This window comes from Dendrobates tinctorius, unplaced genomic scaffold (assembly GCF_039654945.1).
Source record: "Dendrobates tinctorius isolate UK_male_01 unplaced genomic scaffold, ASM3965494v1 ptg000201l, whole genome shotgun sequence".
NCBI classification, from domain to species: Eukaryota; Metazoa; Chordata; class Amphibia; order Anura; family Dendrobatidae; genus Dendrobates; species Dendrobates tinctorius.
The window spans coordinates 14715698-14729799 of NW_027361868.1; the positions used below are offsets into that span (position 1 = coordinate 14715698).

Below are 14102 nucleotides of genomic sequence, written 5' to 3' on the forward strand. Positions count from 1 at the left end.
GATGTCTAGTGCAAATACCATAACAGAGGATCAGCACAAATGCAAACTTTAAAAAAGAGGTCCCCGAATTGCTACTTTAGGAAGAAAACATATGCAGACATGTAATGGTTGTTGACGGGTCTTTTTTGAAGGGCAGGTGTAATTCAGTCAATGCAAAGTCAAGATCTCTAAACCTGTATTTCTATACGTTTAGAGGTTCAAGTCCTTCTCGATTGTTGACTGATTATTGTATTTTATCTTTATTTCTCAGTACCTACATTCTCAGGTATTACACAGGAGACTTGTCAGCTTACGGAAATTGCAGTCCGCTCTTCATTAAGATATAAGAGGGTTTAGGGAAGAGATGCAGGCATACAGAAGAGGACATTAAAGGGGGGAGTATGTAGGAAGCTTCCCACTGACCTCTAAACTGTGGTGCTACAAGTTTAGAGGTCAGTGGGAAGCTTCCTACATACCCCGCCTTTAATGTCCTCTTCTGTATGCCTGCATCTCTTCCCTAAACCCTCTTATATCTTAATGAAGAGCGGACCACAATTTCTGTAAGTTGAGAAGTCTCCTGTGGAAATACTGTATAAGATGCAAATAAAACAGACTACAGATACCGCCACAATTCTCAGGAATATGATGGCAAAGGGTACAAGTATTAAAGAACAATAAGGAAGGACATAGATATAGAATAACTTTTTTTTGTCTGTAATAACCATAGAATATCAGCCACATAGTTCTGCCTGGGCGCTGTATACACAAAGCGGGAAGAGATTTTCAATGAATAAATAAAAACAAAGTAACAAAATAATAAAAAAATAATTTCTAAAGTTTGTAAAGTATATTAAAGTAAAAAACAAAATCAGACAGAAGCGCAATATAATATTCAATGGATCTTTTAATAACGCTGGTGACTGTACACAGGTTCTGCATTGCACTCACCCAAATTTTTTCTCAAATGAAAAATTTATAGGAAAGTTGGATCAATCTTTGCAGTTTGGATCATATAAAACAAATCTTAGCATGTGTTCTCATTACCTCGCTCCTTCTCTCACATGCTGATATCCCCATAAATGATACAGAAGAACATGATGCTAGTTCTTTTATACTATTCATTCAGCTTTTCCACATTTTTTCACGTTACACCCACAAACTTAAATGTATTTTATTGGAATTTTATGTAATATACCAACAAAAAGTAGCAAATATTTGTGAAGTTTAAAGGAAATGATTCATGGTTTTCTAGTTGTTTTAAAAATATAAATACGAAAATTGTGATGTGCATTTTTTTGTATTCAGCCCCTGAGTCTATAATTTGTAGGACCACCATAAGCGGCAAGTCTTTTGTGGTCTGTCTCTTCCGGATTTGCACATCTAGAGGCTAAAATATTTTCTCATTTTTCGTTGCACACTCGCTCTTGCTCAGCTTTCCTGTCCCTGCTAAAGAAAAGCTCCCAACAGCATGATGCTGCTACCACCATGTTTGATGGTGAGGATGGTGTTTGCAGGGTGATTTGCAGTGTTAATTTTCTGCCACATATAGCATTTTGCATTTAGCCCCAAAAGTTCTACTTTGGTATCATCTGGCTAGAGCATCTTCTTCCACATGCCATGGAGGTGACACATCGAGCATGTGGAAAAAGTGCTCTGGTCAGATGAGACAGTTGTAAAACCTTTTTAGGTTAAATGTAAAACTCTATGTGTGGTGGAAAACTACCACGGCACATCCACCTGAAATAATCATCCCCACCATTAAACATTGTGGTGGCAGAAACTATATACACACACACAATTAAAAATAACCAAATTGTCTGCATCATTTGATATGCAGACAAATCATATTGGCATCCCATCATTAGGTTTAGAGACTTAGAAAACAGAATTTGATAAGTTAATGTGAATAAAGCTTTGAAATGTATAGAAAAGTTTCTACTTTTTGACCATCCCTTTGAAATGTGTTATTTTTTTTAATATTTTTTTTTTTAAAATATATGCTGATCTGTTGAACCAAATTGTAGACTGTGTATACTAGCATGATCTTCCTATCACTTAACACCCTCAATGGAGAGTATCTAAAAGTAAGGTAGCTCGGTTACAATAAAAGTATAATCTTATTATTAATATACTAAGATTATATGAGTATAGGTGGAATGAAGGAAAGATAAATTCTGTGTTAAACAGTCATAAATTTAGTTGTCAGACATATTATGAAGACCATTCTCAATGGATAGAGTTTACATTTTTGTGCATATTTTCTGAACACTGTTGGATGACATTCACATATTTATTATTTTTTCTTTAAAAATTCATTTCTCAGTAAATTTGATTAAAAAAAAAACACAAAAGGCTATTATCTTTACATGTAAAACATCATCAGTTCAACCTGAGGATTACCAACAATACTAGTGCCAACTTGCCGAGGTTCACACGGCACATTCATTACCCAGACTGCTAATTCACTGTTAACGAGGCACTTTATCATAAAACTAATTACACTGCACACATTTTTACATTCATGTAAGATAAAATGTGGATGAAATGTATGGATCAGCATGGCCCATTGGTTCATGTCGTGAACAAGCGTCATAACTTATCTGAAAAAAATCTATAAGCGTATCATATGTCAATTAGTAAAACCATTTGTGCTGGCGAAATACATGTGGACACCATTGAGAGTAACCATATGCAGATCATACTCACTGCTCTGGGCTAATCCAGGTGCAGATTGGCTGAAGTTTAGCTTCAAATTTAGAGCAAAAATTTTAGGGTTAATCCTGGATTTCTGCAACATTGACCTGAGGAACAAATTTTTACACAGGGTAAATGTTGTGTGAATGTACAGCTGATAAAGGCTGCCCAACCCATGGGCACCATGTTTCAGGCACTGGCTGTGTGATCTCAGCCAGGTAGGTTTGACTGTGAAACGTTGCGCCTTTCAGAGAAAACCATACCTTAAAGCAAATGGGGCCTGATCCATGCTGGAGACAGGCGGGTCCCCAGTGACTTCTCCCTGCCCACTGTTCTGGAGTGACAGGTCTCTGTCTATGTGCACGTATAGGCTCTGACAGTATTGCACTGGGATGTCAAGGGCCCACCTGTAACATCAACTCCAAGGCCCCAATTTTCAGCTACATGCAAATATGACTATCCTCATTCACAAAATTCCATAGCAATAAGCTGGTTTGGTTGTTAAATTAATAAGATGTTGCTTTTGCCTGTATATGGTGAATCAAGTATATTGTGCCAAGTACTGCTCATATAAGAGGGTGGTGGCCCATTCCTGCACAAGGGCCCACCGGAGGATTTTCCTGATCTCCTGTGGGCCAGTCTGAGCCTGGGCTCTGATGGCACCTATTCTTGATTAATTCTGATGAATTTCAATCGCAATTGGTTTTTACTTTTTTATGAGAGTCTTCTTGTTGAGATGGGACAGAAACTCGACTTTTTCGAGTCGAGATACAACTCCAAATGTTACAAGAATTTTGGAAGGTTCCTTTACGTATAAAAAATATTTGTTTGAATGTGCGTACAAAAATGTTTCCTTTTCAAAACATTCTTTTGAATTTTTTTCTTCCCCTCAAACAAGATGAGCTGAACAGAAGGGCTCCCATGTCTGAAAAGCACTGATTTTTATCAGGTGAACCATTATCAGTTCATCAGGGTAAAACAATCAATGAGCAACTGGTGGCCCTCCATTGCCAATAGGTAGAGGTTGATATTGGCTTTGGTGAACAGAGAAGGTCTTCAAAGAAGTTTTTTTTTTTTTTTAAATGCATGGGCTATAGAGTTTTATTTTATTTAAGGTCATCTGTTCAAAGAAGCTCTCCTAATAACTTCATCGGAGGCTTCTTAAGCTCATGGCCTATATGACCACTATCGGAATACATTTCATATTATTTCCCAGTTTTAATTTTTCTATGCACTAACCTAAGATTTCAATAAATACCATAAATCTATAAATACTTTTTGCTTCACACCTTTAGTATACATTATCTTACAAAAATCTTACCAAAATCTATTATTCTTCAATGATTTGAGCAGAACTATAAATATATATACCGTATTAGCACAACTTTTTTTTTAGGAAAAAGTTTCCTTAGCAAAAATCTATGTATCGAAATAGTACGAGATTTTTCTTTCTAGAAACAAGACAGTTGAAAGCATAATATACAATAAACTCACTTTAATCATTATCATTAGGCCAAAAAGTTTGATAATTCTTTGATAACACTAGACTTTATTTTGAGTCAAAGTGACTGTATCTTACCTAAGATTACATTTTCGGTGACTTTGAGATCTTTTTATCCATTACAAGCACAGTCCAATAAGTCAAAATATTGGATCATCGGAAATCTATCATTTATTTCTAAAGGAATTGAACAGTTTTTTATTTTCTTTGTACTTGTTTGAAAATCACAACTTGAAAAAAAAATAATCTGAGCATCATGGATAGTGCAATTTGTCGTTAGTGTATTGTTTGAAAAATTTGAAAAATTGACTTTTTTGTTTTCCGTACAGCTTAGTAAAAAAATCACCGACGACAATATTTTTTTACAGATGCATTGGAAAATCAAAATAAATCACTAGGATGATAAGTGATACATGTCTACAACCCCTAATTCTGATAGGTAAAATTATGATAATTAGTCAAAATAATTGGTGGAAGTTTCTTCAGCTTCAAAAAAAATCAAGGACGTCTACAACTTTTTTTAAAAAATAGGGTAAAAAAGTGCCTTATTTTTATGGACCGTCCTGGAATTTCTGGATGATTGTCAACCCTGCTGATGAATTGTATTTTAGAGCCAAATTGAAAGCATGCATGCAAAAAATACCGAAAAATTTGGAAAATGTATCTTTTGTTTCGCATTGTTCATTCATGGAAATACTGTCTACTTACTGCATGTAATCCAACTCTCTATAGGTTCCCATAATGTTAGATTCAAATAATTTTCCTGTTTCCTTTGTTGACTCTTTTTTTTTCAAAATATTTACAAGAAAAAAAAATTCCCCTTTGATTGACATTGCTAAGAAGTTGGGGTGATCGATTGGATGTTGATCCAGGGAACGAATCTGATTACCGTATGTGGAGTCGAGAAGAAACTTTTCTTCTAACATGGGGTAATTAGTATCTACTTCGTTGGGCTCTTACCTTCTTCTGGATCAACATGTTAGGTTATAGAGTGAACTCGATGGACTTGGGTCTTCTTTTGACCACAAAACTATGAAACCCGAAAGTTTAGTTTTCTTCTGAAATTACGATCAACTCATAAAAGTATACATTTTAGAATAAGTATTTTCCGGGATATTGCTATTGTCAAGATTCAGTTGAACACATCCTTTTAATACCAAACACATTAACTGCAGAGAAGAGTATGCACATAATCAGTACATTTCTAACACCTTAGGAGGACCCCTGAACAGAAAAAAAGAGTGGTGACCCAGACAAGTCACACTGTGGTTTTATCCGGCGAAGACAAATCCACTTTAAAGAGCTCCTGAATTTAATTGCTTTCCCGCAGTCACCTTGCGGACAGTGCAGAACCTATAATGAGGCATGCTGAGGCCGCTGCTGTTTTATCAAGCAGGAATTTTGAAAAACAAAATAAAAGGAATTTACATAAAAATATACATTATTGTTGGCACAGAAAAGAAAAACATTGTCATGCTTGCATACAAGCATCCATCACAGATTCATGGAGAACCTTGGTCATCCGACTTGAGTATGGACTTGAGTCAAAATAGGATTTTAAAAGAGTGAAATAAGAGGATTTTCACTGATCCATATTTAGAGGAACTTTAAAACAGATTTATGGACTCAAGCGTTGACAGTACCGGTGACACTAGAATCCCTCAAAGACGAGGAGGTGTAGAATTAGACACTTTCAGTAAGATGTCAATTGATAGGTGATAAGTGTTTGATCAGAAGAGTGCTGGGACCTACATCAATCAAGAGAAGATGGGAGCGTTCTGATGGAATGGAAAATGCGCATGCACAGAGGCGCTCCATTGAATGTCTATGGGATTGACAATACTACCTGAGCACAGAGCTCATCTATCACTATCACTCTCATAGATAATGATAGAACTGGAAATTTGCTTGCTTGACTGCAACTCCCTTCAAACAGTAGACTTAGAACTCCAATTTTCAGGATCCATTGAGGTCTAAGCAATCTTACACAAAGTGTTCACACGTTCATCACTTATTCTGTAGATAGGTGATAAGTTGTTACATTGGTACATCCCCTATAAAGGGGTATTTCATCTCATAAAGTGATGGCTACAATAGACCATGACTTTATGATGAATATTGTCCATCATCTGACCCCCACCAATTTTTTGGGGTACAAAAGGATTTGCAATCCTCAGAATAATTGCATCTCTTTTAACTTTTTATCCGGCGCATACCTAGTGGTACAGGGAGTTACAGCCAGTCCTATTTATTGGAATTAAGCTGACCTGTTGTTCTCTGAATGGTTAGGTGGCCAAGGGCCAGTAGCAGAGTACAAATAATAAATTTGACCCCTTCACAGAATCAAAGGGAACCCCAATGGTCAAACTTCTACTGACTACAAAGTAATGGCATATCCTAGCTCCCATCAGAGCACTGCAAGTTTTCATGCTAATAGAGGTCCAGGATAACTGTCCCAAAGTGGTAAAATGGCAATAACATGATGATTACTGGAGGCCCGACCATTCGGATCTCCCGCGATCCCAAAAAACGGGCTCCAGAATCCTGAGAATAAGGATCTGCAGAGCAATGGCATGAATGTTTGGCCTCTACTCTATTCATTTTCTATGGGACTACGTGAGAAAGCCAAGTATGGTGCTCAGTTATTTCCACGAGTCCCATTAACAAAGAGTCAAGCTGAGTCCGAGCATTTGAACCTACGCGGAATTCAAGAGATGGAGGTTCTCAGGGTTCTGGAGGCCTTTTCTCAGGATTGATGGCCATACCTTCTCAATTCTGAGGTAAAATCTTGATTCAGTGAAGATAGACTTTCTCATTACTAAGATCGGAGATGACAGCTGATATTCATAAGAATTTATGTAGATAGGAGGGAGAGGAGGATGGAGGCGCTCTACCACTAGCTTCTCCATCCTTCCGTCGACAAAGAATTCTATCGATAGCAACTTACTTCTCCTCTCTCAGTAATGGGAAAGTCTTCACTGAACACAGATTTTACCAGTCTCAGAATTGAGACTTTTGATAATGACTGATCAATTTTGGTAGAGAAAGAAGCAGATTTCTCTGATAAGATATATTACAAAATTGCCTATTTTCATGTATTTTATTGATTTATGAAATAAAAATTAAAATGATGATTACTCTTTAAATGAAATCCCACCACCTTCGTGCTTCATGGTCCAAACTTGAATATATTACGAGGAGAATGTGGGGCTTCTGTGATAAAATCTGGTGGCATTCCATGAGAAGTATTGATGAAAGGGCCAGCCTCTATGTTAAAGTAACTTTCTATTGGGTGCAATACAAAAAAACCCAGAAAAACAAAAATGAGTAAAATACAAGACAAGACAGGTGCCATGTTGTCTATGTTTTAGGCGGCACAAAGGCGTGGATTATCGAATTATATTTTTACACAATTTCATGTAGCCCTAGATGCTATTAAATAACAAAATAAATATATATATATCACAAAGCTCTGATATGTATTAATTTAAGTACTCATTGGATAAGGTTCTGCTGTACTTGGCAGATCTAAACTTGAGTTCATGATAACACTGCACAAAACTGTGGTAAATGAATGTTATCGGCAATGCGAGGAGGACAATCCCGCTGACCACGCACACCCCTCCAAGTATTCTGCCCGGAATGGATATAGGGTACATGTCTCCATAACCTACGGTGGTCATAGAAATAATCACCCACCAGCAGGCTGCTGGTATGCTTGAGTAGTCCTCATTTTTTGACTCAAGGTCCAAGCCATGCTCGAGCAGCTGTGCAAGCGCTCCAAAAATCGCCATTGCAACGCAAATAAACACCAGCAACATGACCATCTCCCGGTAGCAGCGTTTTAAAGTAAGGCCGAGAGTCTGCAGGCCGATAAAGTGTCTTGCCAGTTTTATCACCCAAAATATTCTCATCATCCTCAAGACTCGAAGCGTCATCCCGGCTCTCTGCAACTGAGAGTTCTCGCCAGTGAAAACAGTCATGAGAACTGAGACGTAATACGGACTGATAGCCAGCAGGTCGATGATATTTAAGGGCCTTTTCACAAAATCGCACTTATTCTTGGAGACAATGAACCTCACGATGCACTCTGCCGTGAACCAGCCAATGCAGATAGCTTCAATTATCCTGTGGAAAGAAAACATGTTGAATAATTTATTGTCATAATGATATTTCAATGGGCGTCCTTCATCGCCATAAAGACGGCGCTGCTTTTAACCCCACATTGTAAGTAAAACAGAGGTCACAATATGTAAATATATACTGCTCAACAATGAAAATGCAACACCAAGAAGGAAAAGTTGTGTAATTATGGAAATCACAGGATGGATAGACATGTTACTGATCTGCAAATTTAGAAAAATTGGAAACAAGATTTTCAAAATATCTCTCGATTTATTCAGTAATGACTGGGAGCGCCATGTACAGAAATCCCTGCACTTACAGCCTCGATTGTTATCGGTGAGGTTATAAATGGTCATCGTCTTAGGAATGTTCTTCCATGCTGAATGCACTTGGAAAATCATCAAGATCTGCTGTTCGCAGCTCCTTTTGCAATTGCCTAACAAGTCACTGTCATGTAGAAAAACAGCTCCAGGGACATTTTGGAGAAATGGGAGTACCACAGGTTCCAACACCGAATAAATATAATGTGGTCTCATCTGATTCGAATAATAGCATGCAGTAAGCTATTATGTCCTGGAATTAGACGTCACATATCAGTCTAAGGGTATGTGCATACGTTGCGGATTTTGATGCGGATCCGCAGTGTTTCTTGACAGGTGGCTCTTGAGCTACAGGTAGCGACCCCTGGTCTAAGGCATCAGTGTCTACACAAACCATCAGCAGGCAGGCAATTGCATGACATTGGACTATGAGCCAGACGTCTAACTACAGGCACTCCATTGACCTCATGCCAACGCTCTCAACCACTTTTGTGGTGCGGAGCAAGACAGCAATGGAGGCTGGAGTCGAGGCCTGTCCTCTTTAGTGATTTCCTGCTTTTTTCTTGGGTGCAAAGATGGCCATAATTTGGTTTGGAGAATACGTGGGCAACGTCATGGAGAGGCCTTCATGAGGGAATTTAAAAATGTCCCAGGACCAATGAGAACACCAGGCCTTATGTTGTTGTAAGTTTAAATGACAGTGTACTTATTTATCCTATATAGCGACCAATGTGGGTCGCCCTCCCAGGGCTGTGGGGTACTCGGTACCGGGCCCGATGAGCTTCAATGGGAGATGTCACAGCAGCTGGGACCCGGCCCGTGGCCCTGGGTGCCCATTGTAAAAGAAGTTGTTGCGGTGAGCGTATGGTGATGAAAGTTTATAAGTGATTCGTGACGCCACCTGTGGTGTTCGGCAATGGAGATGTAAGCCGACGCTGCAGACAGATCCTCTGGGACAGATGGTGTGGTGCAGCAATGATGTTATAGCCCTCCACAGGCAGGGCTGTAGTCCCAGGGCAGAGTAGGTGAAGTGACACGTAGATGGTGTAGTGTTGGGCGCAAGGGATGTAGCAGTGCTGGGCAGGTTGGCGCAGGAATAAGTGGAGGACACCAGGGCATGTAGTTCCAAAGCTTTTCTCACAGTCTGTTGCAGGTACAGGTGCCGCATCCGTGCCGTGTCCTCCAGGTCAGGAGCTCAGCCAACTTCCAGGCAAGATGAAGTACTCCTTTCCAACACTCCGCCAACATATGTGCCTTCTCTGAACGTCTCCTCTTATAGCGCCTTTGAATGAAGTACTCCTAGTACTGAGTTACACTGGAGTTCCTCCTGTCAGATGTTCCTATGAACTCTAAAGTACTTTTACGGCAGACAGCTGTAGCCTGCTTCGGGGACTCCTTGCTACTAAGTCCCGGCTCACTATTATGTTGCTGTTGTGCCCCCAAGTCTTGTGTGGGGATAAAGTGGTCACTACTTCTATTCCTCCGGTGTCTGCTGCAGGACCATTAGTATCCATACAACCTCGGGGACCGGACCCCGGCCTTGTGCTGTGAACTTGGGAAGGGTTCTCTCTTCTAACCCTGTTCCTTAGTTCTCCTATTCTCCTTACGTTCCGTGCTAATACTTCTTCCCAATGGAGAATCAAGCTTCCTTTCTCTGTCTCTTTCCTGTGCCAGCAGACCCAGATCACTGTGGCCTGTTGCAGCACTTCCTTCTTCCATCCCTCTCCCGGGGATCTTCTCTGTCTCACTCTCTGTCCTTCTACATCCTCACTCACTGACTGAATGAATGACTGAACGACTGACTCAACTCTTCCCGCTCTTTTGTGTAAACCAAATTCCACCCACCTCCCAGCACGTTTTGTGTTCCAAGCAGGGAGCCACCAAGGGGTGCTACGCTACACTCCAAGCAGGGAGCTGCCGAAGGTGCTTTGCTACACTACTTTGTGGTGGGGGGTGCAGGTGTTGGAGTGTGGTCAGGTGTCTCCACCTTACCTGGATGGTGGGGCACCTCACCTCAGGAGGAGGTGCAGTACCTCTGTGGCGACTGAACCCTCAGGGGCGCCACATATGTCTGTGCCGATATTTCATAGTATTCGTCTATAACAATCAGAGATACGTTTTTCTGCTACAGAGACCCAAAGTCTCGAGTGCCTTGAAACAGACATAGAAATAAGAAATAGAATAAAGAGAAAAAAGTAAAAATAAAGAATAACTGAATTTCACACAAAAAAACAAGATCTTGTTGCCCTGATTTCCCACAACATTGAAACTGCTTTTGGTGCAGATACCTGTCTAATTTGTCCAGGAACTTACTCAATGATTATTCTCTGTGATTTGCAATCCTTTCTTTTTGATGGGACAGTTTCACTTCATCAGCATTCTGCCAGGACTTGTGGTGCTAGAACTTCCTTTCTGTCACTAGCTTGCATTACTCCTATCTTGTTCAGTGACTTGCCTTCTCTGAACTAAAAGCCAGGCCCTCTTTTATGCCTGTCTATGGATTGCCCTCTCAGGGCTGGCGAGGTACTTTCAATGGGAGTTGTCACAGTGGCAGTGACCCGGTCCATGGCCCTGGGCCTCCATTGTGAAAGCGGAATGCCGAGCTTGTGGGTGATGATTAAAGTTTGTGAATAAATGATTCGTGACGCCACAAATTCGTTCGGCAATGAAGATGTTAAGCCGGCGCTGCAGACAGATCCTCTGGAACAGATTGTGTGGTGCAGAAAAGATGGTGTGGCCCTCCACAGGTAGGGCAGTAGTCCCAGGGCAGTGTATATGAAGAAATAGGGGAGGGATGTGGATGGTGCAATGTTAGGCACAAAGATGTAGCAGTGCTGAGGGTGTTGGCGCAGGAATAAGCGGTGGACACCAGGGCATGTAGTTCCAAAGCTTCACTCACAGTCTGTTGCATGTACAGGTGCCCACCTCGGTGCCGTGTCCTCTGGGTCAGGAGCTCAGCCAACTTCCAGGCAAGATGAAGTACTCCGTTCCAACACTCCGCCAACATATGTGCCTTTTCTGAACGTCTCCCTTTTGCGCCTATAGTGAAGTACTCTCAGCACTGAGTTACACTGGAGTTCCTCCTGTCAGATGTTCCTATGAACTCTACTTGTATGGCAGACAGCTGTAGCCTGCTTCAGGGACTCTTTGCTACCTAGTCCCGGCTCACTCACGTTGCTGTTGTGCCCCCAAGTCTTGTGTGGGAATAAAGTGGTGACAACTTCCATTCCTCCGGTGTCTGCTGCAGGACCATTAGTATCCATACAACCTCGGGGACCGGGCCCCGGCCTTGCGCTGTGAACTTGGGAAGGGTTCTGCTCTAACCCTAATCCTTAGTCCTCCTCTCCTTATGTTCCGTACTAATCCTTTCTTATGGAGAGTCAGGCTTTCCATCAATGTCCCTTTACTGTGCCAGCGGACCCAGGTCACTGAGGTCGGCTGCAGCACTTCCTTCTTCCATCCCACTCAGCGGATGTTACCTCTTCGTCTGACTCTGTCAGACTGACTAAATCCTAAACTCTTCCCGCTCTTTTGGTGCCAACTAAACTCCACCCGCCTCCCAGCATGCTTCGTGTTCCAAGCAGGGAGCCACCAAAGGGTGCGTTGCTACACTACTGTGTTGTGTGGGATGCAGGTGTTGGAGCGTTGTCAGGTGTCTCCACCTTACCTGAGGTGCAGTACCTCTGTGGCGACTGAACCCTCAGGGGCGCCACATTTACAGTATGACAGAGAGGAGAGTAGGATCAGAGAGACAGAGCAACTTCTTATTACTACTGAGCACTCCCGGCAATCAGCCAGCAATATACTGTAGGTGTAGGAACTTCCATTCCCGCACTTCGAACCATGCTCCTACCGCTGTCCAATGGCTTGCCTGTACTGAAATGAAACCCTGCTCTCCAGACAATAGAAAAGGAGCAAACAGACAAAGACAAGAGGTTTCTCATGAGACCAACCTCCCTTTACTATGAAGATGGCCTGGCAATCAGCTGATTGACTTTAGTATATACGTACACCAGTGCCCTTAACTATATAATCTAGAGAACGCAAAACTAGAAACAGAAAAATCTCTGCATTATTTGTATGGCGACGGCTAAAATGACAATGAGCCACATAACGTACAACTCCTAGAAGTGCAACATCTAGATGCTGCTAACAATACGCAATTGCAAAAAGATCAACGAATAAAAAATAAAACTGCCAAAAAGGCAATCCCAAAGTGTCTAACACCGGTGATGACAGGCCAAGATCTACATACACGGTTGTCAATAGCTCTCGGTATAAAACACACATTAAATGTTATAATATATGAATACAACATATTGTTGATAAGGCCCTACAATAAACAGGCAGCGCTCACCATGGGTTCTACAAGTTCAGCATGTGTCCATACAATGAAACAACCCGTGATGACAATCCTGAGGATACGGCGAGTATCCTCTGTGTTCAATAAGTCCTGGATTGAAAAACTTCTCAATGCTGGGGCGCCCCGTGGCTACGTGTTATGGTCCGATGAGACCAGGGTCGTGACAGCAATGCAGAAAAAAAGGAAAGATTCTCCGGCGATGATGATAGATGTATTTGTAGATAACATTTCAGATTTATTAGTACATTTAAAAAAAATAGCAAAAAAAAACGCTGGCAAACCACAGGGGACCCACAGATTAAAACAATGTGTTTTGGCTGCTGAGCCTTAATCATGGTCTAGGGCTCAATAGCCGAAACTCGTTTTTTTCCTGTGGGTCCTCTGTGGTTTGCCAGGGTTTTTTTTATTTTGCTGTTTTTTTAAATACTAATAAATGTGAAATGTTATTTTCAAACACATCTGTCATCGCTGGAGAATCTTTCCTTTTTCTTTGTAGTGGTGTAAAATGGGGCTTTCATGGCAACTCATTGGCGCTCAGCGATCTGGCCACGGGCGCCCCGATGGGCACAAGGAATGATGAGCGGTCAGAGATTGACAGCGGCATTTAACAGGTTAACAGCGGCGGGCGGAGCTGCGCTACAGGCTCAACTATTAAAGGCACATGATGGCTGATTAAAGCAGCCATCATCTGCTGAGAAAGATAGGGGGATACGACATATGATGTAAACGTACGTCATATGTCGTGAAGGAGCTAACATACCCATTGATACCCACTCTCCCAATCTGCCTCTTATCTTCTATCTCTAGCTTTTTGTTTAGGCCTTTCACAGTTTATTAACTCTCCTACACACGAAGATTGGACTTACTAACTCTCCTCTCCTGCTACTTGACCACAACCTTCTTTCTTGTTATGTAGAAATTTGCCACCCCACTCGGGGCATCCCTACATACCACACATCCAAAAATCTATGTGCTGTAATCACCCAACAACTTATAAAGAATCTGCAGTCACGACTGGCCCCAATCTCCTTCCCCTCTCATGTCCTGATTTTACATTAAAATATGATGCAGCACATCTACATGCAGATCGACCCAGCACAGACAACGGCATCCCCGGCAT

At 41.3% G+C, this 14102-nt stretch overlaps 1 protein-coding gene across 1 annotated transcript in view; it reads right to left on the reverse strand.

Moving 5' to 3' along the window:
• Nucleotides 1-865: 865 nt before the first annotated feature.
• Nucleotides 866-14102, reverse strand: part of KCNG3 (potassium voltage-gated channel modifier subfamily G member 3) — a 61158-nt gene continuing 47921 nt past the window's right edge. Inside the window, exon 2 of the mRNA XM_073553450.1 lies at nt 866-8302. Within this exon, the coding sequence (XP_073409551.1) occupies nt 7657-8302 (646 nt within the window). The 3' untranslated portion in view covers nt 866-7656. The remainder of the gene's footprint in view (nt 8303-14102) is intronic.